General features: G+C 45.2%; 1 protein-coding gene across 2 annotated transcripts in view; it reads left to right on the top strand.

The window, feature by feature from the left end:
- RXRG (retinoid X receptor gamma) overlaps nucleotides 1-24,211 on the top strand; it is a 61,478-nt gene that overhangs the window by 28,951 nt on the left and 8,316 nt on the right. Inside the window, exons 1-7 of one of the 2 annotated variants that reach the window (XM_063116885.1) lie at nucleotides 6,467-6,569; nucleotides 9,886-10,065; nucleotides 11,928-12,074; nucleotides 15,495-15,529; nucleotides 18,505-18,634; nucleotides 22,553-22,685; nucleotides 23,918-24,009. In XM_063116885.1, the coding sequence (XP_062972955.1) occupies nucleotides 6,488-6,569; nucleotides 9,886-10,065; nucleotides 11,928-12,074; nucleotides 15,495-15,529; nucleotides 18,505-18,634; nucleotides 22,553-22,685; nucleotides 23,918-24,009 (799 nt within the window). In that variant the 5' untranslated portion in view covers nucleotides 6,467-6,487. Of the gene's footprint in view, nucleotides 1-6,424; nucleotides 6,570-9,885; nucleotides 10,066-11,927; nucleotides 12,098-15,494; nucleotides 15,530-18,504; nucleotides 18,635-22,552; nucleotides 22,686-23,917; nucleotides 24,010-24,211 lie in introns of those variants that run through there. The other variant, XM_063116876.1, reaches the window with a different exon arrangement.

Below are 24,211 nucleotides of genomic sequence, written 5' to 3'. Positions count from 1 at the left end.
CATCTAGTATAGGAAGGCAGGATTCAAAACCAAAACCAAAAACCATACAAATCTGTTAGCATTTTTTGGCCTGTGTGTGATTCTTATTAGAGCTCTGAAAATTTGAGGCTTCGATGGAGCTTTTACGAAGCTTCAAGTTTTCAGACCAGAGAGGGGACAGTTTTAAAAAAAGTAACATTTTTAAAAGTTGAAATAACTGCTCCATTGCAGTCAATGGAAATTAACAAAAATCATGCTTACACCTCCATCATTTTAAAAGATGAATAGATAAAACTTGGCATCATGAAAACTCTTAAGTAGGGCATTAGCCATGCCAAGTTTGAAACAGATTTGTTCATACCTTGATTTTTTTAAAAGTTTGAGGTTATATTTTTTTAAAAAAACCCACTGGAGCCATACCCTTCAAATTCAGGTTGTCAAACCTCCACTTTGGGGTCTTGCACCTTGAGCAATTTCAGCCCTGAAGCACGCTACTGCTCTTTGGTGAGACACACAGAGGGAGAGAGAGATGATTGAGGCAGAGGGAGCACACATGCACACAGTCATATTGTTTTGTTCTTTCACCCTAGTCCTGTGGAGACTTGTGGTGTTTCTTTTATAAAAACAATAACACAAGTGGCTTATTTGCACTGGTGCTCAGGATGAAGGCCTACAAGGGTCTTCATCTCCCAGACAAAAGCCAGTCTCTCCTTTTGTCTTAGGTAGCCCTCCCTCCTTCCTGTAATATAGATTTAGCATTCCCGCCCTGCAGCAGCAATGCTGTAGGGTTTCTGGGGGAAGCAGCTATGAAGCAGCATTATATAGACAACTCCCCCACCCCTGGGAGGGAGGTCCCCCAAGAGGCCATGCCATCCTGGAGCCTTGCTTGAAAAATAGTGAAGATGTTCTGTGACAAAAATCAAAAACCCTTCCCTGGCCTAGTATCTCTAGAGGATAGGTCTGTGCTTGACAGGCCTCCATGATTAGGGTGACCATATGAAAAGGAGGTCAGGGCTCCTGTATCTTTAACAGTTGCATAGAAAAGAGAATTTCAGCAGGTGGCATTTGTATATATGGAGAACCTGGTGAAATTCCCTCTTCATCACCACAGTTAAAGCTGCAGGTGCTATACTAGAGTGACCAGATTTAAAAGAGTGCAGGGCACCTTCAGCTTTAACTGTGGTGAAGAAGAGGGAATTTCACCAGGTTCCCCATATATACAAATGACACCTGCTGAAATCCCCTTTTCAATACAACTGTTAAAGATACAGGAGCCCGGTCCTCCTTTTCATAGGGTCTCCCTATCCATGATACACCCCCAATGCACCAGTTTTTCAGTACCGACTGAACTATTCTCATGCTCTTTGCATGGTTTGCCAAGCAAAGTGTGCATTAATCTAAATACTTCCTTGCTAATGCTGGCATCACTTAACTGTGGGGAAGATCTTGTGTTAAAATGTTCTTAAGTGAACAACAACCAAAACAGACCTAAATCCTTTTACAAAATTTGGATTCTTCTAGGCCAGGCCAGGAATACATCATGAAACAGCCCTTCAGAGCACGGCTGCAGTTCCAAGCTGTCGTGCTGAGTAACTCGAAGGAGGATGCTTCACTTGTTTTCCTGCTAATGGGATGAGGCAGCTAGTCCTTGGGGATTAGCCAGCAGTCAGCTAATGGATTTGGGTTCAAGCAGCTGCCCCAAATATCATACATCATTGAGCTTAACGTGCAGGAGCCAAATTCCAAAGACTTTTAAGGGGGCAACAATTCCCCCCTGCCCCAAACTTTGGAAGTGCAGAGAGAAAAAAGTGTGTGTGTGTAAGCCTGGTTCAGGTAATGTTTACTTTGAAGTAAGTCCTGTTGAGTTCAGTGGGACCTTCAAGGATTGCAGGCCTAATCTCATAGTGTGGTTATGCAGTTGCAGAAGTGCCTAGCCCTGGAACGGAGAGGCTGGCGGAGTTTGGATTTGGTGCTTCACTGCACTTAAAACTCTGAGCAGTTGGGGACAAGGTTTGCTCCTCTGTTGTTGTCTGTTTGTTTGTTTGTTTTCAGTTTGGCAAAATGCTTCCCAGAAATTGTGCAGCAAGAAGGCAATAGACCAAATTCAATTAAAATTGTTATGTGAATGGCTAGCTAAAGTTTCCTTCAGGAATCATTTAGAAAGTTACAGTGGTTCTTCTCATTCGGTGGCAAAACGAGTCATTTGTACTTACAGGACAGACTCCCAATTAATCCTGTGTCGCGCTGTGGGAATTAGAAATTCTTGTGGACTTCTAAGGGTGTTGCTGCTAAAACTCCCAAGTTTCCATTACTTGATTAGATTGCTCCAGCTAAAAAGCTGTTGTGCAAAAAACCCTGCTGACTGCTGCTATATGTGTCTGGGTTTTTCTTCTTCCCTCAATGAGGAAGATTTAGTGGCTGAATGTGCTTCACTGTGTTGGGCTAGAGGCCTATTGCCTTCAGTAAAGCTCACTGACTTTTCATCTATTCTACCACTCTGAAAATATGCTTACTGACAATACCATACCAAAAACAAAACAATAGATAACAACCAAACAATAAATATAAGGGCCTTCCTAGACAAGGCCTTAGCGCGCCTTCTGTCCCGGCTTCCCTGCTGTGCGTCCAGATGACGCACAGGGGAATCCGGAGACAGGCCGCGCTGAGGCCTCCTCCAACGCGCCATAAGCGAATTCGCTTATGGCGCGCCTTTTCCCCAGCTCCGGCCTCAGGCCGGAGCTGGGGAACGTCTAGGGACTTCCGCAGCTTTTCGCGGCTCCTCGCTTACTCGCGAGGAGCCACAAAAAGCCGCGGACCTGGCACAGCGCCTATAGTAGCGCTGTGCCCATCGGCGGCGGGGGGGGCGAAGGCTGGGAGGGTGGGTGCCAGGGTGGGTGGCACGGGGGGAGGGCGGGTGCGATCGTGCCGCGCGCCGCCCGGGCAATGCCTGGCATGGGGCGGCATTGCAATGCCGCCCCATGCCAGGCATTGCCCGGGCTCGGGCGGCGCGTGGCGCGATCGCACCCACCCTCCCCCCGTGCCACCCACCCTGGCACCCACCCTCCCAGCCTTCGCCCCCCCCCGGTAACCCCCCCCCCCAAAAAGCACTTACCTCTCCAGAGTCTTTGGGCCGCACCCGGCCCCTTTAAAATTTTTTAAAAAATGCCGGACACCGCAGGGACGCAACGTCCCTGCGCGTCGTGCGTCTAGTAGCCTGGGGGAGGCGCGCTAACTTCAGCGCGCCTCGGCCCCGCCTCCCTGCCGGCGTAAGCCGGCAGGTCTAGCAAGGCCCTAAATGTATATTGGCTCCCTCTCCATGGAACTCCCTGCCTGTTGATGTCAGGAAGGCTTCGATGCTGTTTCATTTTCAGGACCTGCTGAAGACATTTTTCTTTAAACAAGCATTCACTGAAAACCCAGCCACGTTTTTATAGTCATAATTTGATTTTAAAGATTTTAATTACGTATTTTAATTCTTTTTTCCCTGTTTCATTGTTCACTGCTCAGGAATTTTATTGGATGACAAGTGGTATAAAAGCGTGTAAATAAATAAATAAATAAACTAAATATAACAATTCTGACAGGAATTCTAGATCTCTTTTCTATGGGTGCTTTTGAGTGAAGAAACCCAGTCTTTGCTTCTCTGTCCATGACAGTAAGCCACTAAAATGGGTTTTGCAGCATTTGAAGCCATTCACTTGAGTTCACATTTTGAATGTATTAACATTGATTTTTTAACGTTTCATTTTAGCCTGAACATTCTGGAGCTGGCCAAAAGGGATAGAAATCCTGGGAGCTTTCTTTGGTTACTTTCTCTAAACTATCCAAATAGCACACCTTGATCACTGCTATTTTCTTTTATGCTTCATAACCTATGGATTGATTAATGGGTTAATTGGTGCATGAAGGATCTTGTGTTAAGGCAGGAGATTGGTCTTGAATACCCCTTCCAGCTGTATAACTGAGCATCAGACTAAATTTTTTCCAATGTTGCATCTGGATGTTGCATGGGAACTTCTCAGGTTGGATCAGTGTTGTTCAAACTACGTTCCAGGGAGATAAGATTTGGGATATTTGCACAGAAGGTTCAGCACACACCTATAAGAAATGTATGTGTGTGTGTAATTATATGTGAATACCGTGTATCTAAAGATCTTTCACCATGTCATACAAAACCTACCTGTTTGCATTCTTTAACTTTACACTGACTGGGTTCAGACTTGATAACCAATGGTGGTTTGAATGAATAAAATCTTTATTGCTAAAAGCAATAAGCCATCACAATTCACATAATAAAAACAAGTAAAAAGATAAGCTAAAATAAATACATTAAGTAGGTTAAAATGGATAATATAAAGTAAAATGAAAATAATGAACACAAATGAAATATAAAGATAAAAATCACTTTAACATATATTAAGAACTCGCGAGTGGGGAACTAGATCAGTATATATACCATTTAAATAGTTGACAGTTGGTTATTTAACCCACTGTGGATTATTGTGTTGTGTGATGGGAGTTTTTGAACCAATGGTTGGTTATTTGGCCAAAATAACCAACACTGTGTAGAGTTGGCTATTTGAACCACCATTGGTTATCATGTTGTGTGGAGGGCACCGTTGGTTATTTCTTCAGCCACCATTGGTTATTTCTTCACAGAGTCACAAGGCAAGACCGGACAAAGTGATAGCTGCCACTTTACTCCAGCCAGAAGGATAGATTTTTGGCAGCAATGGCTGATGGGATACTAGTAGGAGGACTGAGGGGGGAGAGGGCGGGGGATGAGTGAGTCAACTCAGCGTGGACTAATAGTCAACTCAATGCTGATCCTAAGCCACACCATGGTTGATTATTATCATTTTGTGTGGGGAGTATCCCTCTAGATAAACAATTGTCAAGTTGATTATTACCCCACCATCGACTATTGTGTTGTCCAAATGCAGCCACTATTAAAGGTAGCAAATTTAAAAACAAAGAAAGAAAATGGGTGCACTACAAATATGGGGATTTGGAGGGTGTGCAAATCTGATAGTAGTACACCTAGCAGTACACCTAGCAAATAAAGAAGTATAGCTGGAAAGTATGTAGAAAGGCCAGAAAGAAAGCAAATGTAACAGCAAAAAACAAACCAACACAGAACGTCTAAAAAATGGCAAATACTTGAAATAAAACTGTAGACAGAATCTGTTCTTGGGGTTCTCAGGTATCAGCATCTGTCCTGAAGCCAAACTTGGAAACAGTGGATAAAATATGGAAAAGGGTATATTCTCTAAACAGGCACCCACTCCACCCTCAGAATAACATATAATACTTCTTTAGACAATCAGATTATAGCACAGATGCTCAAAATTTCAGGCAAACACCCAGGTTTCTGTTTGCTTGTCCAGGGCTGGATCTACACTACTGCTTTAAAGCGTTTTATAACAGTTTTATAGCGCTTTAAAGCAGTAGTGTAGATCCGGCCCTGGAAGGACTTTCACCAAGCATCTTAAAGAAAAGTGACCCTTGCGATCTCTTCACTCCCCCTGAATTATTTTGCATTGCATTTCTTCCGGCAGCTTGACCATTTCCTTTGATTTGCCTGGTTGAAAATATGGCCTCTGCTGAAGGGCTCATCCTTGCAATCAGTGGATCGTGTGTGTGTGTGTGTGTGTGTGTGTGTGTGTGTGTGTGTGTGTGTAGCTGAAGCCCGGCTCGTTGCTAGATTCTGTTTCTGTGGAGTCATTGGCAGTGTGAGCTGGCACTTCCACGTGGGGGCTGTATATATAAGCTCCACCACACTTACCTGTTTCCCTCGAATTATCTCCTACAGCGCTAAGCTGTCGCTGCTGTTGTTGTTGCTGCTGCTGCCAGGTGGCTAGATCCTTTGCATAACAGGAAATGGATTTAAGGGGGAAATGTAAAAAAATCATTAAAAATCAACGGATGACCCAATTCGATTCAAATTTGGTATGCTTAAAGCTCTCCTTAGTATCTATTACTGTGCCAATTTTGATGTCTTTATCTTTAAAGCTTACGCAGATGTAAGCATTTGTTTAATTTTTCTTCAAACCCTGCTCCTGCGCCCCAGTGGCCGCTCGGATGATACGCTTGAAAACTAGTATCAAAATATGGCGAGTCTTTTGCTTTTATAGCACAATTAAAGCCGGATGCATGGGAGTACTTTACAATAAAAGCAGATTATAAGCTGGAAAACTTCAGAGTCCTTTGCATGCAATTCGCAGTGATTGCACGGTATAACGCTTGTGTGATAAAGCTCTATGTCTCTGCAATTTGTGTGACCATAGCAGCTTCAAAAGTACTACCTGATCACATAAATCCTAGTGGCTATGCATACAGTTCCTACACGGAGGGCCTAGTGGAGGACTGTCCATCAGAACTCTATCCTGGATGTTGGATCACTGTTGCAACGTCAACCTGCTTTCTCGATGTCTTCTTTTTTCAGATTAATGTCATGAATAGCGTCAGCAGCTCTGAAGATATCAAGCCTCTTCCAGGCCTGCAAGGGATGGGAGCCATGAATTACGTGTCCACAAGCCCAGGATCCCTGACCAAGCACATCTGTGCAATTTGTGGGGACAGGTCATCAGGTACCAAATCCCACCTTTTTACACTTGACTTGTGAAGGTGCCTGGCCAGGCAGTATTAATAAAATCTTACGAAACAATATTGTGACCCTGCTCCCCTAAGATTCTTCCATCTGTATAGCACTTTCAGTGCACAAAGAAAACATTGAACATTCTGAGCACAATCATTCTTTCTGGAATCAGGAATTATGGTGCATATTCAAGAATCACAAAAGTTTATTTTTCACTATTGTGGGCCTACATAAGATATGTAAGCAGTTCTCGCAAAAGACTGGATGCTCAGCAGTGTGGCTTCTGTATGTGTCATGGTCACATGCCCTTCTCTCCTCACTTCCAACTCCTCTCAGATCTTCTCCCCAAAGACCAAACTTTGTAAACGTGTGACTACTGAGCAATGCAGAGTGAGTATCAAAAAGCAGATGTAGCCCTGTTGTCCATAAGAAAAATCCCAAAATCCCTGTTTCTGTAATTCCTTTATTAGGAGGGTTACGAGAGTGCTCTGCTGGCCCTGGTCATGCTGGGGAGAAGAAAGCATAATAGTGAGCATCTACGTATGCATCCAATTTTCTGTGTGGGGGTTCTTTTTGCATTATTTTATACGTGGAACTGGAGTTACCTTAGTGCAGAATTTGTTTGGGCATGATCCTGTGGGAAGTTGTCTTGTGAAAGACCCATTGAAACAAATAAAGCTGAGCAAGAGAACTGCCATACCGATCCCATTCATTTCAGTGAGATTGCACACGTTGTGGCTTTTTAAAAATGCGGAATATGACCACCTTTGCGTGTTGTGCTCAGGGCTACCATAGAGGCTACTCAGGCGGCCGCCTAGAGTGCCAAGGTAAGGGGGCGCTGAACGCCGCACCTGGAAGCCGCTGTCCCACAGCGGCTCTGAGAGGGCGGCTTCTGGGTGCACTGTTCTGAAGCCGCCCGCCCGCCCCAGCGTCCTGGCTTCGCTTCGGCTGGGTGGGCGCCTAAGCGAAGCCAGAATGCTGGGGTAGGGGGGCAAGCAGGCGGCTTCGGAACGGCACGCCCAGAAGTCGCTCTCCCAGAGTGGCCTCCAGCAAGGTACGCCATTCTGAAGCCACTGGCCCCACCCCACCCCAGCGTCCTGGCTTTGCTTCAGCTGGGTGGGCAAGATGGCACCCCGCACCCAGGTACGCTGGAGTGGGGTTGGGGGTGGGTGGATGAAAGCAGCTCACCTGCCTAGGGCGCAAAATAGTCTGGCACAAGCCCTGGTTGTGCTCTCTGCCTTTAGACTCTATGAATGTGGGCCAAACTGGATGTGACACAGCAGACATGTAACTTGTCTCGCAACAGTGTTTTTGTTTGTTGTTGTTGTTTTCCTGAAGCTACAGGGGCTCTGAATTTGGAAAAGCAGCTTTGGGTGGAGGGGCAACTCTAATTGGAAAATGTCCTGGGGCAAAAGACAAAAAACTCCCTCCCACCAGCTATTGTTCTGGTCAAACTTTAAGCTACGTTCAAGTAAACAACACACACTTTGGGCTTCTTTATATTAAAGGGAAATCACATTTGCTTGCTGTCCTCTTTCTCTTCCGCAATTGTAATGAGCTGAATTACACAGGAGGAGAGGGGTGACTGAAAACTTCCCTGCTCATATGTAATTGAATTGCACAGCACCCTCTAGTGGGTCTTTTGTAGTGCAACTTCAGCTGCACATGGCAAGAACTCCTGAGATATTTCAGAAGAATCGGAATACCCAAGGGTTTTTTTTATATATGGAATAACGACATGCAGGAGGCTCACGATGTCATCAAAATGACCTGCAAACTTCCATGAATGGCCAGTCATGAGCATGGTATAAATCACTCATTTGAAGAAGCCCTCTCTCTTAATATGTTTCTGCATCACATCTAGCTGGTCCCTTCTCCACAATCCTGTCACGTATTCTCTACGGTTCTGTTACTCCCCTCTTATGCAATTGAGCACATCAGTATTTAACTAATACTGAAACTAAATATCCTAAAGATATGCTTGTCTTCCACAGTTATGCATGTTATGGAGATTATAGATAGGGAGACATTTCTCTCTCTCTCTCTCTCTCAAAATACTAGAACCCAAAGGGGTCATCCCATGAAGCTGATTGGTGGGAGATCCAGGACAAATAAAAGGAAGGACTTATTCACACAGCGCATAATTAAATTATGGAGCTCACTACCACAAGATGTAGTGATGGCCACCAATTTGGATGGCTTTAAAAGGGGGCTGGATAAATTCCTGGAGGAGAAGGCTATCAATGGCGACTAACCCTGATGGTTGTGTGCTACCTCTGGTATCTGCGGCAGTAAGCCTGTGTGCAGCAGTTGCTGGGGAACATGGGTGGGAGGGTGCTGTTGCACCACGTCCTGCTTGTTCATCCCTGGCTGATGGTTGGTTGGCCACCGTATGAACAGAGTGCCGGACTAGATGGACCCTTGGTTTGATCCAGAAGGGCTCTTCTTATGTTCTTATCTTTTGCAACTTGCAGGCAAATGATAGTTGTTGTTTTTTATAGAGAGATGAAGGTGGTTCAAAGGAGAGGTCACTGCTGGTGTGCATGCACATCCCATGTTTGCCTCTGGTAAAATAGGTTTTGCACCATGTTGAAACAATGCCAAGATCTGTTTGTTTGGAGGTGACCATGAAAAAAGTTTTTGTGTTTGTGTCCACCATGAGAAGCAATGCCTCTTGTAAACCACTTTTCAACTCTTTTGAACACCTTCTCTACAGGGAAAGCTTAAGCATTTGGGGCTCTTCTTTTTAGAAAGAGAAAGTAACAGTACAATTAGGTTTAGAAAATTATACATGATGTTGAGAAAGTCGACGTAGAGCTCTTTTCTCTACTCTTTCATAATACTATAACTTGGCATCACCCAATGATTATGAAACTGTTTTCAAACTAGAACACATCAAAGAGGGCATCTTTGATCACACAATGCCTAATTTAATTTCTAGAATTCACTGCCATAAACTGGTTTGGCCCTGAGTGAGTTGGCAGGCATGGAGGGGGGACAGACGGACTGGCAGGCAATGATTGCAGTCATGGAGCAAAAGAGCTGGGTCATGGGCTCTACAGGTGACCTCCTAATGATGCCCCTGATCTGTGGAATAGCAGCACAAAGTGCTTTGCTGGGTAGGAGCCACCATCTGGAAGCATCCTTTCTGAGAGTGCAGTAAAACTCATGAAAACAGATGAGTTTCTGGAATGAGGATGTCTCAAAATGAAAGACCACTGCCATTTCCTCTCCCACCCCAACCAATACCTCTTGCCCTAATCTCCAAATTGGGCATGCACTGACATGTGTTGCTGACTTGTTGTTAGGGAAGCACTATGGAGTGTACAGTTGTGAAGGCTGCAAAGGCTTCTTCAAACGGACAATTAGGAAGGACCTCATCTACACCTGTCGGGATAACAAGGACTGCCTAATTGACAAGCGCCAGCGGAATCGTTGCCAGTATTGCCGCTATCAGAAATGCCTAGCCATGGGCATGAAGAGAGAAGGTATCTCTTTATAAGGGGAAGTGTGTGTGTGTGTGTGTGTGTGTGTGTGTGTGCATGTATGTGTGCGTGCCTGTGTGTATGTAGATGGATAAGTAGATAGATGTGTGTATGTTATATATCATTATATATCATGGAACAAAAGAGCTGGGACTCAGACTCTACAGGTGTGTGTGTGTGTGTGTGTGTGTGTGTGTGTATGTGTGTGTGTGTGTGTGTGTTATTTCTTTCGCATAACCAAATTCAGCTAGGCCCATGGCACTGTCAAGAAGTCCATTTAGAGCAGTGGTGGGCAACTTTTGGCCTTCCACGTGTTTTGACCCACAGCTCCCATTGGCTCTAGTCAGCATAGCTAACAGTGAAGGACACAAAAGCTGTAAGCCAAAGCATCTGGGGGCCACCTGTTGCTCTCCCCTGAAACTTGGCGGTGTGACTTATCACAGAGCCTTGACGTCTAGAATGTCACTTGCAACGTTCACAATGGTGTGAGTGCCCACCCCCACCCCCACCCTCTCGCAGTCATGAGAAGCCCCAGGCGTCCTTCCAATCTTGGAGCTGGAGAGAGGAATGCGGATCATGTGCTGCACATCAGAGGCGCACAGCGCAGCTGCAGGGACAATCCCAACCCCCTTTTCTTGTTAGGATGCTTTTCCTGGTAGGGATACATCGCAGGAACTGCCCAGGGAGCCCCAGCTATTGGGGAGTATAGAAATGTAATAAATAAATAAACAAAACACTTTGTGAGAAAAGGACCTCAAGTAGGAGCTGCTCATTTTCAGGGGGAAATCATGAACTTTGCAGAGGTATTGGCACTGGTAGTGATAAACATATTTAGATTTATGTAGTACTTTCTTGAAGTGCTCATAAATATTGTCTCTCATTTTCTTACATCAGGCCTCATGAGGTAGGCCCAGTGTGTTACCTCCCTTACAGACTGGGGAGGGCCTGAGGCTGAGAGGGGGGGCTTTGCCCATAGCACAGCCAGTGAATTCATAGCTGAACTGAGATTTGAAGCGGGGGTGGGGGGCTTCCCAGCCATGTCCTTCACTAGTACGTGACAACAGTTCCCACAGCTGTGGAAGCAATTTCAGAATCAGAATAATTCCAGCACCCACCTCAAAAGTTGATGTAAATATTAAAACATTCAGTGGGTAGATCTGTGGGTTTAAATTACTTTTAGGGAATGGGGCAACAGAAATCACCGAGTCCATATTCAGAGCTGTGTGCGTGCGCACTGTGATTTCTTGGGAACCTACAATAGGCATAAAGTGTGACATCGGACAAAGAATTCAACTTCCTGTGAATCATGGCTTTCACTTTAAAATACTAAAGCAAGTTCATAAAACTTGTGGCTGTGAAGATATGCTTGAAGGTCTGTGGGCAGCACCTGCGGAAATCTCACAGGTGCTGCATGTGCGTGCGCATGCATGCACGCACTAAATATAATTTCCCAAAGTAGGGTCTCCAGTGCCATCTATAGCTCCTTCCCCTCCACCATGGCTAGCAACAAGTATAAATTACACAAAGAAGCAAGCTGACGTAAATGTGCTGAATTTACATGACTACTACATGTTGCAGAAATGTGCTTTTCTTATTGCAATATTGTATTACAAGTACTTTTAGTGCAAAGCTCACATTGTCCTGACTGCCCTGGTAAAGGAAAGGCTTTGTACAAGAACTGTTTTGAGTGGGAGGGAGTCTGATGATGAGAGGGAGGGCTATTCTAGGCATTGGGAACAACGTGGCCTTGTCTATCAGTGGCAATAGGAGAAAGATGTAAAGGTGGGGATTTATTCTGGGGCACAGAGACAGAGTGCCGAAAACGTTGGTTCAGGGCAAAACGTGTGTGTTTTTTGTGTACTCAGCGGTTCAGGAGGAGAGGCAGAGAAGCAGAGAACGGAGTGAGAATGAAGCAGAGTCTACGAGCAGCAGCGGTGGCAGCAATGAAGATATGCCTGTGGAGAGGATTTTAGAAGCGGAAATGGCCGTTGAACCCAAAACTGAATCTTATGGTGATGTGAGTGCTGACAACTCGGTAGGTGGCTGCTTGGGACTGCCCCCTGAGGCTTTTAGTTAGGCCTTCAAGAGGCAGCTGGACAACCACCTGTCAGGGATGCTTTAGGGTGGATTCCTGCATTGAGCAGGGGGTTGGATTCAATGGCCTTGTAGGCCCCTTCCAACTTTGCTATTCTATGATTCTATGATTCTTGCAACTTGATGAGAATGTTGAATAATCATGCACATGCGCGCGCACACACTGGTGTGGGCCCCCTAATTGAATCAGGGCCCAAGTGGCTGCTTTTCCTTCAACCTAAACGCGGCCTGTTTAAGAAGTAGGTTAATGCAGCACATAGTCACTGCAGCCTGATTCTGCTAAGCAAGAGGCACGGCCCACTTAGGGAGCTTTAACTTGCAGTGCAATATCTGTTCACAGTGGCAGAGATTGCCTGGGGATCTTAAGCTAGGTTTAATAGAGCTGCTTTCTAAACAGATCCACAGCATTTGAAGCATTGCATTGCTCACCAGTTTGATTCAGGCTGAACAGAGTGGGTGCATGTACATGAAAGTGCCTCTTGTGTTTTACAAAGTCAATAAGTAAGGGTGCAAAGGGCCTGTTTTGGAATAGGCATTGTAGACCCATACATCTAAAGCAGAATCTCTTAACTAGTAATATTGAGAACTTGGGGACAAATGATATTTTTTTCCTGCATAAAGTATATGAAAGGGGCATTGTTTCCTGCAGTATGGATATGAATCCAACTTTTATCTCTGAGAAATCGTCTTTGAAAGTTTGTGTGGTGCTTCAAAAGTCTGCAAAATCTCTATTTTACTAAAAGTGAAGCTGGGACAAAAGACATTTTTTGTACACCACTGGAAATGATTTTTTTTATTGTATCACCTTAAACTCTCTTAGAAACTATGGTCATTCCCCAGTTTTGGTTCAGTTTACTTTAACTTTCCTTGTTCTGCCTTTTTAGTAGGCATGTGCTCCGCTCCGATTAGAAGCGCAGAAGCAGGAGCGAATTGGCCTGCTCTGCCTTGCCCAGAGGCGGAGTAGAAGCGGACCGCGGACCCCTAGAAGCAAGGCGAAGAGAAGCGCCCATTTTCGGAGCGCTCCGGTTTCCGCGGTCCGGTCTGATCGCCATCTTGTAACATTTCGCCCATAGGATTGCATTGCGGAAAAGAAAGTGGGATAACTGTGTTGTTTTTGAAGCTATCGTTCTGAAAATTCTAGTGCTCAGAGAGTCGTGGATGGGGGTCATTTTGAGACTACTCTCAGCTCTCTGCGTGGTGCGGGTCGTGCGCTAGAATTTTTTAAAAAACCGCCGGGAAATACCTTTTTCGAAGGGCTGAGGGGCAGAGTCAACTCCCGGTCATGATCACATGATCCCAAAGTTGGAGGAGGGGATAGGCAAAACGGGTAACTTGGGATTCTGGGAAACTTCTCTTTCTTAGTCTGAACGGACTTTTCCCAGTGTTTTTTAAAACAGTAGCCCCACCAAATGCACAAACACAACCTGAAATCATATACTAAGCCAATAATAAGAGAGCACTGCTACCCACCCTAACTTTGGGGAACAACTGAAAAGATGTGGTGCAAGGGGATGAGCTCCCCTAGGGCATGCCATATGGACATGCCCCCACTCTCTCCTGTCTTGCTATTTACTGTGTTATCTGTACAGCACCATGTACATCGATGGTGCTATATAAATAAATAATAATAATAATAATACTTGGGGGGCTATCACAGCCCTCCAAAGAGAGTAACCCGGTGGAGCAATGCCTATCATGAGTTGAAGTGAGCGTTCTACTTCTCTTAGTGGTGGAGCAATGTCTTTCATGAGCTGAACTGACAGCGTTGCTTCTTAAAAGACTGGTCACTAGGACCAGTCAAATTGGCAGCTGCTTCCCCCATCCCCGGGCACGTCCCCCTATTACTGGTAAAAGACAGATATAGCCTTTTTTTAAAAGTTCTTCTTGTTGTTTATTCAGCAACACTGCTGCTTTTAATTCCATCCCTCCTTTGTTTATTTATTTATTTATTCCATTTTATATGCGTTACTGGCTTATCCTTGGCTCACTTCCTTATGCCCCCAGAAATGTCTGCTGCCTGCCTGCCTTCCCTCCCTCCTCCCCTGCCCGCCTCGCAGGGATGTTGTGTGTGTCTGGCTTTGACTCAGGGGAGAAGTCCTTCCTGCGCTCAAGTTAGACTTTTGGAATTTCCAAATCCATTTTTCAAGTGTGGAAGAAGATTTCATAGGTTTATCTCTACTCCCCAATTCATGGCATGTTGGGATTTCCTTTGAAATGGCTCCATTGAGATGTCTGCAGGTTTAAGCCCTGCCAAAAATCAGGGGATGATGGGACTGCCTTGAGTTTTGGCGTGCGTGTATCCCTGGATAAGCTTTCATGGTGGCGAGTTTGAGATTTTTAACGTGCAAATTGACGGAGCTATGGAAAGGGGTGTGAATGGGGTGCCCGATTTTCATAAATTCCCCAAAAATCAGGGGATGGTGGGATTGCCTTGAGTCTTGGCGTGCGTGTGTATACCCCCATGAGGTGTCATGATGCCAAACTTGAGGTTTCTAACTTTCACAGAAAAAAAAGTTGTATACTTTTTTAGCTTAATGCAAGCCTATGGGGGGGGGGGGAAACGGAGCTCTGATCTGGATCCGGAGCTCCGAGCGGAGCGGAGCGGACATAGGCGGAGCGGGGGCAGGGTGGAGCGGGCCGATCCACAAATCGCGGATCTGGAAGAGAAGCGGAGTGGGGGGTCCGTGCACACCCCTACTTTTTAGACACCTCAGTAGCCAAGAGTTTTCCCCCTCAGGAGCTTTATTGGCATTGACAATCAGGGGAAGCATTCCTCTTTTTTGGTATTTGTTTAGTAGTGATGATCCAGACAAAGATGCATCCACTTGCAATATGGAGAGATTTCACTGGTGTCACTAGGAAGCTGGTGCAGACTATTGTCCCCAAGATTCTACATCTGGAGAATGCCCCAACAGGAAAAGATGAATGATGAATCTGGTGGCTCTTTTTAATGGTGGCAGTGTAACACACCCACCTGCTGCTGGGATTAAGTCCAGAGTTGCTTCCACTCTGGTCGGTTCCATGACCAACTGTTCTAGCGCACAGTCATTAAGGACATCAAGAAATTTAACCTCTTTGTCATGAATGGAATATGCATTTATCTAGTCAATGTGAGGATAATTGAAGTCACCCATTATTACAACACTTCCTTGTTTGGAACCTCCCTGATTTTGTTTTCCATCTCAAGGTCACCCTGAGCATTTTCATCTGGGAGACGATAGTACATTCCTAGCACTAAATAAGTTTTGGGACCCTGTATTGTCACCCACAGCACTTCTGTGAAAGAGTCTGCCCTGTTTAGGTGCTCTAGTCTACTTGACACAATGCCCTCTATGAAGTACAGAGTAACACCACCCCCAGTATGCCCCTCCCTGTCCTTCCTGTAGAGTTTGTATCCACTGGTTCTCTCCATTCCACCAGGTTTCTGTAATGCCCACAATATCCAGATTCTCTTTTGAAACCAGTCACTCCAATTCTCCTATTTTGGTTCGGAGGCTTCCAGCATTTGCATAGAAACACCTATAAGTGGTGTCCCTCACCATATGTTTCTGGCGCGTCCCTTTTTCACTGTTGCACTTTAGCCTCTTTGATTGGCTAACATGTTCCATCCTGTACTCATGGCCTATTTGCTCCCCTTCTACATTGGGACAATCAAAAACATTTTCAGATTCATCTTCTTCAGATGATTTAACCCAAACCGGGTGCTTCCCAGCTCCTGTCGGCTTTCCCCCAGGATTTAGTTTAAAAGCTGTTCTGCCACCTTTTTTATGTTTAGCGCCAGCAGTCTGGTTCCATTTTGGTTTAAGTGCAGCCCATCCCTCTTGTACAGGCCCTGCTTATCCCAAAATGTTCCCCAGTGCCTAACAAATCTGAACCCCTCCTCTCTACACCATCGTCTCATCCATGCATTGAGACTTCTCAGCTACGACCTGTCTAGCTGGCCCTGCGCGTGGAACGGGTAGCATTTCGGAGAAAGCCACCTTGGTGGTCCTGGATTTCAACCTCCTGCCTAGCAACCTAAATTTGGCTTCCAGGACCTCAAGTCTTTTTTTGTGAACCGCCCGGAGAGCTTCGGCTATTGGGCAGTATAAAAATGTAATAAATAAATAAATAAATAAAAATAAAGACTACATTTACCCACATCGTTGGTACCAACATGGACCATGACAACTGACTCCACCCCAGCACTGTGTACTGTGCTATCTAGACAGCACTTGATATCCGCAGCCTTTGCACCAGGCAGGCAACTCACCATGTGGTCTGCACGCCCATCACAAACCCAGCTGTCTATGTGCGTAATGACAGAATCTCCCACTACCACAAGCCCCCCTCCCCCCCAGAGGCACATCCTCGGTGTGAGAGGATATTCGCACATCTCCTGAGGAATGGGTCCCTTCTAAGGGATCATTTCCCTCTTCCTCGGAGTGATGCTGGCTGGGTTGCTTGGGGGTAGGTATGTTATATCAATTCTGAAGGAACAACATTGGCACCTATTTGCTTCAGAATCCAATTTGAGCTGCTGGTGCTTACCTTTAAAGGTGCAGTCCTATGGGATGCATGCTGGCTACTCGTAAGCCACCGAACTCAGGGATTTACGAGTATCCTATGCAGAGTGGGAGATGCTTCACACTCTGCATTTTAGCTAGACTAGTGATTTGGCCCATCTAGCAGATGCTTTGGTAAGGGGGGAGGAACGAGGCTGGGGGACAGCTGGGGATAACTCATAGCAATATGGCTGTAAGAAAGGCAAATGCTATTTTGGGCTGCATTAATAGAAGTATAGCTTCCAAATCACGTGAGGTACTGGTTCCTCTCTATTCGGCCGTGGTTAGGCCTCATCTAGAGTATTGCGTTCAGTTCTGGGCTCCACAATTCAAGAAGGACGTAGACAAGCTGGAGCATGTTCAGAGGAGGGCAACCAGGATGATCAGAGGTCTAGAAACAAACCCTATGAAGAGAGACTGAAAGAACTGGGCATGTTTAGTCTGGAGAAGAGAAGATTGAGGGGAGACATGATAGCACTCGTCAAATACTTAAAAGGTTGTCACACAGAGGAGGGCCAGGATCTCTTCTCGATCCTCCCAGAGTGCAGGATGTGGAATAACAGGCTTAAGTTAAAGGAAGCCAGATTCCAGCTGGACATCAGGAAAAACTTCCTGACTGTTAGAGCAGTACGACAATGGAATCAGTTACCTAGGGAGGTTGTGGGCTTTCCCACACTAGAGGCCTTCAATTGGCAGCTGCACAAGCATCTGTCAGGGATGCTTTAGGGTGGACTCCTGCATTGAGCATGGGGTTGGACTCGATGGCCTTGTAGGCACCTTCCAACTCTGCTATTCTATGATTCTAGGTCCCCAGTCTCCCCCTCTTCCCACCCCCGCCCCCCAGGAATGCCTCCCTTTCCCCCTCTCCTCACTGGCATGGGTAGCTGGCACGGTTCTCTCTGCACTGGCTTCAAGAGGCAGAGCGGGGGTGGTTGGGTGGGAACAGGAAGCACGGTTTCCAGCTCCTAGCTTGGAGCAATGACTACGGACTCAGAACCAGGAAAATGAACAATCCCATCTTCCCCCAGATGCTGTTTACGGGGACAGGATTACCCCCCTAGCTCTTAAATGGTTTGGGCCCCAAATACTGGAAGGAGCCTCTCCTCCCACAGCGAGATGTCTGTGCATCAAGATCTTCTGAGGAGACCATTCTGAAGTATTCCATATATGAAAGAAGTGCATTTTTCATTGGTAAAAGGCAGCCATCTCTGTGGTGGCACCCTGACTTTGGAATTCCTTCCTACAGGAAGTACACCTGGTACCAACTTTGCACCCTTTTCAGCACCAGGTTGAAACCTTTTTATTTTCCTAGGCATTTTAAATTCAAAATTGTGTTTTTCAGCTGGTTGAAATATTTTCTATGCCTCTCAATTTTACTGTATTGAAGTTTAGGTTTTATGCGCTTCTTATTGTATCGAATAATACAATGTGTATGCTGCCCCAGAATGAAAATTTAAAAATAAATAAGCTAAATAAACACTAGAATGCATGCTTTCTTGGTATGGGTTGGTGGTAAGGCATAGCTGGCTTTGCCAGTGCACAGAACAGAGACTGAGCTGTAGAACATGCCCCAGAATCCTCTGCAACATGCAAGGGTTCTGTGGTGGGCTATCCTTTTTTCCTCAGCATATATGTTGGTGCAAATCGGTTCTGCAGAAAATATAAAGTCTGGAAACCAATGCTATAGCTCTCCGAACATTTGATGGGCAATTTGGAGTTTTACTACCTAGGGACCATGTCTGCAGAAAAAACAAGGTGCTGGTGGCTGCTGATTTTCCAGCTGACATTCCCGTTTCTCCCTTAGACCAATGATCCAGTCACCAATATATGCCATGCAGCTGACAAGCAGCTTTTCACATTGGTGGAATGGGCCAAGCGGATCCCACACTTCTCAGACCTGACCCTGGAAGACCAAGTTATCCTCCTCCGAGCAGGTAATGGGGTCTTGGCTGCTACACCTTGCCACTGCTCTAATTCTCAAATACTAACTTACAATAGAGGACAAAGCAATAATCAGAGCCCTTGTTTTATGCAGCTTTTGCTGGTCTGTACCATGTCAGACTGTAGGTGATAGATTGCATATTTAACTGTGCCTTCAATTTTTTTATATAAAAAAAGCTTAATCAAAATTGGAGGGGGGGATTTTGTGAAAAAGTTTACTGCTGGTGAAAAAGGCCTCCCCATTTTGGCAATAGTTTGGCTGCAGAACGGAGAGAAAATGCTTGCCTATTTAAAGTGAGGGCAGGAAGCTTTGCCTTTACTCTGATTTGGCTTCATAACATCATCAGGTAGCCAAACCCGATGTGCTGCGTGGCATTGTCAGAAGTCCTATTCAATGACCCTATTCAGATGACATGCTAAACCACGGTGGTTAAGCATTTTGAGCTAAACATTATGGCCTTAGCATATCATGTGAACAATTCCTAACCATGGTGCTACATAACCAACATTTAAACACACTCAGTAACCATTTGCTGCAAAAGGGTTAGTGCCTTAGTGTTTTTCTCTGAACACGCCCAGTGTGAGGGTAATGCTTCCTGCTTTCACTCATATTTGTCTTCAACAGATGATCCCCAAATTTTGCCTGGTCTTGGTGGCCCACCAAAACTTTGTGTTCACAAGACCCTCCCCTCCCCCAAAACACAGTGTAAGGTCAGGGGGCAATCCCCTCCTCCCCTAGCCCCAAGTTCAAAGCTGGGTAAATGGGGGGTTGATCTTGGAATAATACTGCAGAGGAACAAGCCCCAACCTCCCTCTCCAGCTCAGACCCAGAGGAGAGGGAAGGGGTTGGGATTGTCCCTGCAGCTGCGCTGTGCACCTCTGATGCGCAGCACATGATCCCCATTCCTCTCTCCAGCTCCAAGGTTGGAAGGACGCATGAGGCTGGGTGGGGGTGGGCACTCACACCACTGTGAACATAGCAAGTGACATTCTAGATGTAGAGGCTCTGTGATAAGTCACACCGCCAAGTTTCAGGGAGAGCAACAGGTGCCCCCCCAGATGATTTGGCTTACAGCTCTTGTGATCCCTCACTATTGGCTATGCTGACTAGAGCTAATGGGAGCTGTGGGTCAAAACATGTGGAAGGCCACAAGTTGCCCAGCCCTGCTCCGAATGGACTTCTTGGCAGTGCCATGGGCCCAGCTGAATTTGGTTATGCGACTATGATGTCATCATACTGGGCCCATGATCCCTGATTCGCAAGATCACAGAGCAAGCAAAAATAACGACCCTGTGTTTTGTTTTGTTTTTTGTTTAAAAATGGCATTGAAGCAGCTGCTGACAGAAGCAGTGAACAGGAGCAAACTGGTGCAAAAAGGTAAGGGTTTGGGGGATGCTTTGGAGAATATTTTGGGTCCCCTGAAGCCTCCTTTTTCATGCCAAAAATGTTTATCCACAAAAATGTGTGCAGCCCTGTGTTGGCAAAATGAATATGCCAAGGAAAAAGGTTCTGTTTTAAACCTTTCTCTAATTCTGTAAGAACAGGGAAGGTTTTTTTGTTTTGTATTGAGATACATTTAAACATGCAATTCCCTGTCATCTGCAGTCTGAAATGGTATAGTCCAGCAACAAATATTGCTGATTCGTTGTTACCCTTCATTTCAATGTGCAAGGCACAGAAAATTGTAATGGCCGCCAGGAGCTGCTTCGTCTTAAGCTGCTGCTGTTTCTCTTCTCTTCTGCCTCATCCATGGTGGGTTCTTGTGTGATGAAGAGCCAAAGAGTGTGAAAGAGCTCAGCTCCCCTGACAGCTGGGACACATATCCTCTTCATAAAGTTGTATTTGCAAAGATGTGTGTGCTTGTGTGCGCTCTCTGTCATTTTACGGAGCCGGGCCAACCTTAACGTGGTCCTCTCATGTTCAATAACTCTCATGTTCAATAACTATGTCCCTTGTGCTACCCAATTTATGACAAGGGTTGCCAACTTTTCCTGCAAGATTAATGTGCTCTGACTGGCATGTGAGAGGAAGAAATTTAACTAGTGAACCTTTTCCTAGAATGGAGATGAAAGTGATGCATAAAGTAGCCCTGCTAAATTTCTGCCTATTGGACATTGGTTAAAGATAACTTAAATTTTGATAATGGAACCTAATAGATTCCCACCTGTATTCAATGTGTGAACTTTTTAAGAGAAAAACATCCATAGCATCTGTGCAACAAGGTAAACAATTTGAACCTACTTAACCCATCTCATCTCAAACATAAACAATGATCTCACCTTCTCATCTCCCAATTCTTTGCCCATACTCCAAAGCTGCCTTATTATTGTTTCCTAATTTCACACACACACCTCTTTCCTGTTATCATCTCCTCTTTTAAAGGAAAGTTTAAATTTCTGGCAACAGAGTTCTCCAGTGCAAACATCTACTATTACATTTGGTACCGTTTTTATTTATTTGTTATATTTATATCCTGCCATTCCTTCAAGGAGCCCATAACAGTGTACACAGTCCTCCTCCTCTCCGTTTTATCCTCACAACAGCCCTGTGAGGTAGGCTGGGCTGAGAGTCAGTGACTGGCCCAAAGTCACTCAGAGCTCCATCATACCTGAACGTTTGCCCTTGTATTATACCCCTCCGTTTACTTAGCATTTGAAAGCCTTACGTTGCATTCATCTTCACACCTCTCCTGGGAATTGCTGTTTCCCCCCACCCCGCAGAACTCATTTGTACCTCCCCTTACAATCTATTGGTTGTTCGCAGGGACACCTCGCCCTGTCACGCCCCCTCCCTTTCATCAGCAATGCTGCCCTCTCTAAGAACATCAGATTGAGTACGATGGGATAAAAATACATGTAGAAGGTTGAATGCATTGCTGGAAAAACTGTTCCTTCCCTGCACTTGGAAACCTCACAAAGAAGGGGGAAGAGGCGAGATCAGGGCAGGACGTGGACGGTGTCATCTGAGTCCTTTGTATGCAACGCACCATGACAGCAGGCTGTAACGCTGGTGTGATGGAGCTCTCAGTGAGCTTCATGACCAAGTGGGGACTAGAACCCGGATTTCCCAGTCCCTGTCCAGCCCTCCAACCACTACAACGCATTGGTTCAATCCTGTTCCATTTCAAACATATAGTTACAAACTGACTGGGTTTGGACAATCGTGGGGTGGGGGGAGAGAAGCCATTGTGGCTCCTACCCCTGCTCCCATGAGTGCCATGTGTGCCCCCGTTGTTTACCTAACCTATTTCTTCGATTCTAAGACGCACTTCCCCCCCCATATAAACAGCTCTAAAAATGGGGGGTGTCTTAGAATTGTGGGTGTGTCTTAGGGTTTTTTTTCTGTTGGTGGTACTGAAATTAGTGTGCGTCTTACAATCGATGGCGTCTTACAATCGAAGAAATACGGTAATTACCTGCACTGCAATGCAGGTTAACATGTCGTCCAAACCTGGCAAACAGCACAGCAGGGATGGCTTTGTATCCACTCCACAACCCACGATGTGCAGTAAGTGCTGTAGGGTAGATATGAAGCCACCCCAGCCACACTACACCCTAGCTTTGGACAACACACTAATCCATGCTGCAGCAAAGTTAATTATGTAAGCAACTAGTGTGTGCACAGCACGTGCCGTGGCAGGGAGAGAAGCCATAATGGCTTCTTTCCCCCTGTGCTCATCCAAACAGGCTCACTGAGACACATCCATTTCTGAAAACCCCATGCCACTGTACCATGAGAATAATTAGGAGAGAGAGAGATTTTGACTGTTAAAGAATACTGTGTTGCTCAAAAGCTTGCATACATGCATAAATTAGTCTAGTGCAAGTTAATAGCAAGTCCTTTAAAGAGGCAAGTCCTTTTAAACTGTTCGCATAGGAAATGTGTGTATCACATCCATCTTCTCTTTTAGGTTGGAATGAACTGCTGATTGCCTCATTTTCCCATCGCTCTGTCTCTGTGCAGGATGGCATCCTCTTGGCTACTGGCTTACATGTGCACCGGAGCAGTGCACACAGTGCTGGGGTTGGCTCCATTTTTGACAGGCACGTTTTTCATCTTTGTCCTGACATTATAACTTTCCTAGATAATGTTTAATTTAAGTTTCAGTGGAATAAAAAACTCAGCTAGGAAATATGCACTTTTTGGAACACTGTTGGAATGGAAATCCTGTCTAGGAAGTAGTTAGCAGCAAAATAAAAATAAAAATGGGTAGGGCTGGGTGGGTAGGCTCTAGTTCCACTCTCTTAAAACAGCCTTTTGGTTTCTAAAACAGTGTTGAGGTTCATTTACCTGCAATTGTATAGAAGATGTGGTTAAGCACCTTCTGTTTGGGTGGCTGTTTCCAGACAGCTGGTTTCTAGCACTATCATTGCTCCTCTGCTGTAACATACAAGCAGAATTGCAATTCACTTCCTACAGGGCTATTGCACCTTTTTCATCCCGCTATGTTCCATCTACACCAGTGGGCAAGCTGTTGGGGTGAGGGAAGGTCCAATTTATCTGAGCAGCCATTTGAAACACTGCACATCTTTGTAATGGATGACATTTTATCATCCTGCTTATTTTTAAATCAATATTTTAATGCTATGACACTATTCTGGTTATAATTGAAATTTATAAAATAATAGTGAAATACCAGTTAAATTAAAGGGTCTTATAGAGCTACAACAATGTAATGCTATAGTGCTAATTTTCTTTAAGAAAAAACACTTTGCCAATAATTTCTATTGCTAAAATATTTTAATTAGCATTTTAGTACTATAACATTCTTTGAGTTAAGTAATACTTTGCTAATACTGTAACATCCTTAAAAAGTACAGCAGGAAAATAATTTTAGCACTATTTATAACATCAGTTAACAATAAATAAATAATCTGGGAATAAAATGGTGCCCACCACAAGGGTTACAGTGAAAATGTGCTGAGGTGTGATAGGTTCACCGACCTGATACATTGCTACCCACGTTGAAATCTGCACTTCGAAAAAGACAGGAGAGTTAGTGTTAATGACATCCATACCTGTGGAGATTGCACTACTCTTCTGTTCTACTAGAAAAAATCAGACTTCCTGTGGCCTGAGAAAAGATGGAAGAACTACCGAGAAAATACAGGTTGACAATGACTGGGTGATGGCCATACGGGCGTGCCCTGTGTAAAGTGAGTGAACAAAACATGGCAGTCCCACTCTATCTGCCCAATGTGGAAGCACCTCAGTCTCCATGAACGAATTCAGTGCCAGACCTTGGCCCTTGATCTCTATTTCTCTCTGTATACAGAGTTCTTACTGAGCTGGTGTCGAAAATGAAAGACATGCAGATGGACAAATCTGAGCTGGGGTGCCTACGAGCCATTGTCCTCTTCAATCCAGGTAAACCCGGATGGCTGGGTAGTTAAAGGCATCTTCCTTTAGCAACTCTTTAGCCTCTCTGCCCAAGGCCATGTGACCGGCTCTTCGGCTTCCAGCTGTAAATATATAATATATGTCTTACAGGCTGCTGTGAGTCTTTCCAGAAGTCTCTCCCATTTGGATTGGTGCAGGAATCCATTTTAAAGCATCCTTGAGCGATGGC

This window comes from Elgaria multicarinata, chromosome 1, assembly GCF_023053635.1.
Source record: "Elgaria multicarinata webbii isolate HBS135686 ecotype San Diego chromosome 1, rElgMul1.1.pri, whole genome shotgun sequence".
Lineage (NCBI taxonomy): Eukaryota > Metazoa > Chordata > Lepidosauria > Squamata > Anguidae > Elgaria > Elgaria multicarinata.
This window is presented reverse-complemented; position numbering and strand designations above follow the sequence as displayed.